This window comes from Tupaia chinensis, unplaced genomic scaffold (genome assembly GCF_000334495.1).
Source record: "Tupaia chinensis unplaced genomic scaffold, TupChi_1.0 Scaffold000077_1, whole genome shotgun sequence".
Taxonomy (NCBI): domain Eukaryota; kingdom Metazoa; phylum Chordata; class Mammalia; order Scandentia; family Tupaiidae; genus Tupaia; species Tupaia belangeri.
Genome location: NW_006159538.1, coordinates 1,304,921 through 1,309,307, shown reverse-complemented (window position 1 = coordinate 1,309,307; position 4,387 = coordinate 1,304,921). Strand labels below are relative to the sequence as shown.

The window sequence follows — 4,387 nt, the reverse complement described above, 5'->3', positions numbered from 1 at the left end:
TCAGGTATCTGCTGGCAGCCCTGTCGGCAGGCCTCACGCGGCAGCAGTAGCACTGGCTTCTTGTCCTGTACATCATCCACCCACCATATCTTCATTCAGTACTTGGTGCCTTGCACAGTGCTGAGTCAGACAGAGTCCCTGACCTCAAGGGGCTACAGACTTGGGGGTCAGGAGACAGACCCATAAACACAGGTGAAAAGGAGAATGCTTGTAGCACAAAGCAGAGAAGGGATTGGCTTTTCCCAGGGAGGGCTTCAAGGAGACATCATTTGTCCTGGACTTTTTTTTTTTTTTAAGAATTATTTTTTAAAATTTAATTTATTTTAATTTGACTAGCGAGGGACAGAGTGAGAGAGAAATGGAAAGTGAGAAAGCAAGCAGCCAGGTGCGGGACTCGAATCGCGGTCAGCCATGTGGGAGTCCAGCGCCCTCAACCACCATGTCACCTGCCAGCTCCTTGGCCTGGACTTTTCTGAATTTCAACAGGCAGAGATGAGGCTCGGACAGTTCAGGCAAAGGGAATAACATACGCAAAGGCTCGAAGGTAGGAAGCTCAGTGTTATGTGCAAGGAGAGGCTAGAGAGGAAAACAGGAGGGTGGGGCTGGGGGCAGGTGCACTGAGTCCCGAAAAGCGAACTGTGGGCTGTCCGGCTGCAAAGGCAAAGCCTGAAATAGCTAGCTTTGACCCGGAAAGCCATGGGAACTACCGAAGGTATTTTCCCTGGAGGGGATGATTACATCTCTTCTAAGGCCACTCTGGTGGCTGCGTGGCAGATGGACCAAAGTGGGTGAGGTGGAGACAGGCCACAGTCCCTGTCCTCCCCGTGTGCCTGGGAGAGGGCACTGTGCAGCAAGTAAGGCCAGGCAGAGAAGTCAGCACCAGGGGCAACGGAAACACCTCTCTCTCAAGGTTTGCTTGGTCAGTCTTCTTACCATGTGGCTGATTCGACAGCAATCGAAAGAGTTAACATTTATTGAGCACTCATAGACCAGGCACTTAAGCGTTTTACACACATTTTTCACTTCCTCCTACAACAATTCTATGAGGTAGGTATTATTAGGATCCCCATTTTATAGATGAGGCCACTGAGACACAAGTTAAGTTTCTTGACCAATGTCCCATAACTAGTAAAGATTTGAACCCCGGGCCACTGGCCTGAAAGCTCATGCGCCCATCATGACATGAACACATACGACCTCCCTGCCTCTCTCCATACCAGCACCCTGCCCTTCTAGTAGATCCCCAGGAGTGGAAGTAGGGCCCAGAGTCACAGCCTAGTGATGCCCAAAGGTTGAGATAGCCAGACAGGCTGGCAGGGCTGGGCCACCTGGAACAGGAGGAAAGCCCCCCTGAGCTGGGGAGGAGGAGCCAGCCTCAAGTCCTTTTGCTGGCCTCCCTGCAGGGTACATGGCACCTCTTCAATGGAGCAGCAGCTGCCAGCCCTGCCCTCCCATCCACCAGCGTGCTCGCTGCCTACCCAGCAAGAACAGCCCAGAATGTAGGTGGTGAAGGGGGCGGCTTTATTGATGACGGAGAAGGCAGAATTCCGGGCAAGCACATGCAGCACTGCTCCAGGAGTCCAGACTTGGGGCGTGCCCCTGGGGACCTCAGGGACCTCGCTCATACCCACCATCCTGAACTTCAACCCCACCTTTTACAGCAACTCCAAGACCCTCCCTCCCCCCACAACCAGGCTCTGGCAGCCACCAGTGAGGAACCAGCACCATAGTCAGGTCTGAGGCCCATCATGGGCACAGAACTCTCCTCAGCCTCTGCTTGGCATGTCACCGTCTGCCACGGCCCAGCCTCCCAGATGGGGGACAAGATGAGAGCAGCCGGTGTGTCAGCCCCAGCCCACCGAGCCCGCACTACAGAAGGCTGGTGTTGGGGCAAAGGGCCAGGGCAGTGGGCCCAGCTCCTCGTCCCTGTGCCTGAGCAAACAGCAAGGCCAAGCCTCCTGCCACCCTGTCCCTGGCCTGAGCCCACCTCTTAGAGGGGAACCCTATCAGCCTCAGCCCATCCCTGTCCCTGTAGGCCCCATGGCCCCAATCTTCCAGCTGGAACTGCCCTCCCTGGCCAGCCAGCCCACTCCTTAGCCCACTGCTTTTTCATGGACGAAGCGGGTCTGGGACCCGATCACAGACATCTCTTGGGGCCACATACATAGAGCAGTAGGGCTCACAAATAGAGACTGTTCTTCCCCAGCCACCTGCCCAGTTTGTGGCTGGTTGACGGCAGGGGTCAGGACTGGCTGAGGACCCAGTTATAGGGCCCTGAAACTCCCACAGCCCCTCACCCCCCAGCAGTATGTGTGTGTGTGTGGGGGGGGGCAGCCAGTCCTAAGCTGGGAGGAGCAGGGACAAAAATAACCTAGTACAGGCTCCTGCTGAGGCCAGAAATAGCAGTGACAAGTGCCTTGCAACACCCTGGGCAGGCAGCAGGGGGAGGCTGAGTCGAGGAGGGTTCGGCCTCACACCAGCCGTTGGCCGTGCCACATCCACTCTACATACCATACCACACTGCCTGTGTGCACGCACATACGTGGGGGCCCGAGGGACCACGGTTCAGGACAAGGAGTCCGGAGAGATGCTAAACCTGGGCTTGGCCTTGGCCACGGCCACGCTGCGCTTGCGCAGGGCCCCACGGGCCGAGAGGGTCAGGGTGTCCAGCAGGCGGGGGTCCTCCTCCAGCTGGCGGGCTGTGCAGAGGGGCGTGGGCACTTTGATGGTGTTGCCAAACTTGGAGTAGTCCACGGAGTAGCGGCCGTCCTCCTCGGCCACGATGGGGACAAAGCGCTGGCCCCAGAGGATCTCGTCGGCCAGGTAGGAGGTGCGGGCCTGGGTGGTGATGCCGGTGGTTTCCACCACGCCTTCCAGGATGACGATGATCTCTAGGTCCTGGTGGTGGTGCAGGTCGCTGGGCGCCAGGTCATAGAGCGGGCTGTTGGCATCGATGACGTGGTAGATGATGAGAGGGGCCACCAGGAAGATGCTGTTGCCACCCACGCCATTCTCCATGGGGATGTCCACCTGGTGGAGGGGCACCACCTCGCCCTCGGGGCTGGTGGTCTTGCGCACCACCTGCATGTGGATGGTGGCGCTGATGATCATGCTCTTGCGGAGGTCACCCACGCGCAGCATGAAGCAGAGGCGGCCGTGGCGCAGCGCTATCACCGCGTGCTTGCTGAAGATGAGGGTCTCGGCCCTGCGGTGCGCCTGCGCCGTCTTCATGAAGATGCAGCCCAGCATGATGGCGTTGATCATGAGCCCCACGATGTTCTGCACAATGAGGATCAGGATGGCCAGCGGACACTCCTCAGTCACCATGCGCCCGCCGAAGCCAATGGTCACCTGGACCTCGATGGAGAAAAGGAAGGCAGATGAAAAGGAGTGGATGCTGGTGACGCAGGGCACCGGGGCACCCTCCCCGGAGGCCAGGTCGCCGTGCGCGAAGGCGATGAGCCACCAGACCATGGCGAAGAGCAGCCAGCTGCACAGGAAGGACATGGTGAAGATGAGCAGCGTGTGTGGCCACTTGAGGTCCACCAGCGTGGTGAACACGTCCTGCAGGAAGCGGCCCTGCTCGCGGATGTTCTTGTGGGCCACGTTGCAGTTGCCTTTCTTGGACACGAAGCGGGCCCTCCGCTCCCGGGCGCGGTACCTGGGCTCTGCGGGGTCCTCCGCCAGGCGGGTCAGCACGTACTCCTCAGGGATGATGCCCTTGCGGGACAGCATGGCTCCGGTAACCTCCGGGGAGGGGCTTCCCCCATGAGGGCGCCCCCCGGACCTGGTCGAGGGCCTCCCCTCCCTGGCACCCTCTCAGCCTGTGCCGACCTCACCTCCACCTGGACCCAGCTCACTTCTTTACACCAGCCTCACTCGGGCCTCCCTGCCATTGTCGCGTGAGCCCCCGAACCGTGCCTACTCTCCACCTGGCCTGAACCCCAGCCCAGCTCTCTCCTACCAGCTGACTACCTTGGCCTCCCCCTGAAGCCCCTTCTCCCCGCTGGGTCTCCCTTCTCAGCCCACTTCGAACTTAACACCTCCGGATCTTACCGGCTCCCCAGCCCTCGCGCAACCTCCGAGTCTCCGCCTCAATCATTTCGGCACCGCTCCCCTGCAAGCTCCAGCTTCCCTTCCAGACGGGCCCCCAGGCTGCCCTCCAGGTATGCCCCTATTCCCACCCCACCCCTTCTTAGTGCTCTCGCTGCGCTTCGGATCTGTCTTCAGCTCGCCCTCCGGGTCTGTCTTCAGCTCGCCCTCCGGGTCTCCTTGGGATCCTGCGCCCTGCGGAGTCGCCCCTCGCAACCCCGGCTCAACTCCGGATCCCTTTGCCCCCAGCGCGACCTGGCCCGGCTTGCTCCGAGTCGCGGCCTCCCGCCGCCCG

General features: G+C 60.0%; 1 protein-coding gene across 1 annotated transcript; it reads right to left on the bottom strand.

The window, feature by feature from the left end:
* Positions 1-995: 995 nt before the first annotated feature.
* Positions 996-4,381, bottom strand: KCNJ11 (potassium inwardly rectifying channel subfamily J member 11). The gene has a single exon (XM_006142492.1). It carries the CDS (start codon positions 3,733-3,735, stop codon positions 2,566-2,568), a length of 1,170 nt encoding a protein of 389 aa, XP_006142554.1. The 5' UTR covers positions 3,736-4,381; the 3' UTR covers positions 996-2,565.
* Between the last annotated feature and the right edge of the window lie 6 nt (positions 4,382-4,387).

Coding starts and splice junctions, on each gene's coding strand:
- KCNJ11 (XM_006142492.1), bottom strand. CDS start 3,735: ATGCTGTCCCGCAAGGGCATCATCCCTGAGGAGTACGTGCTGACCCGC.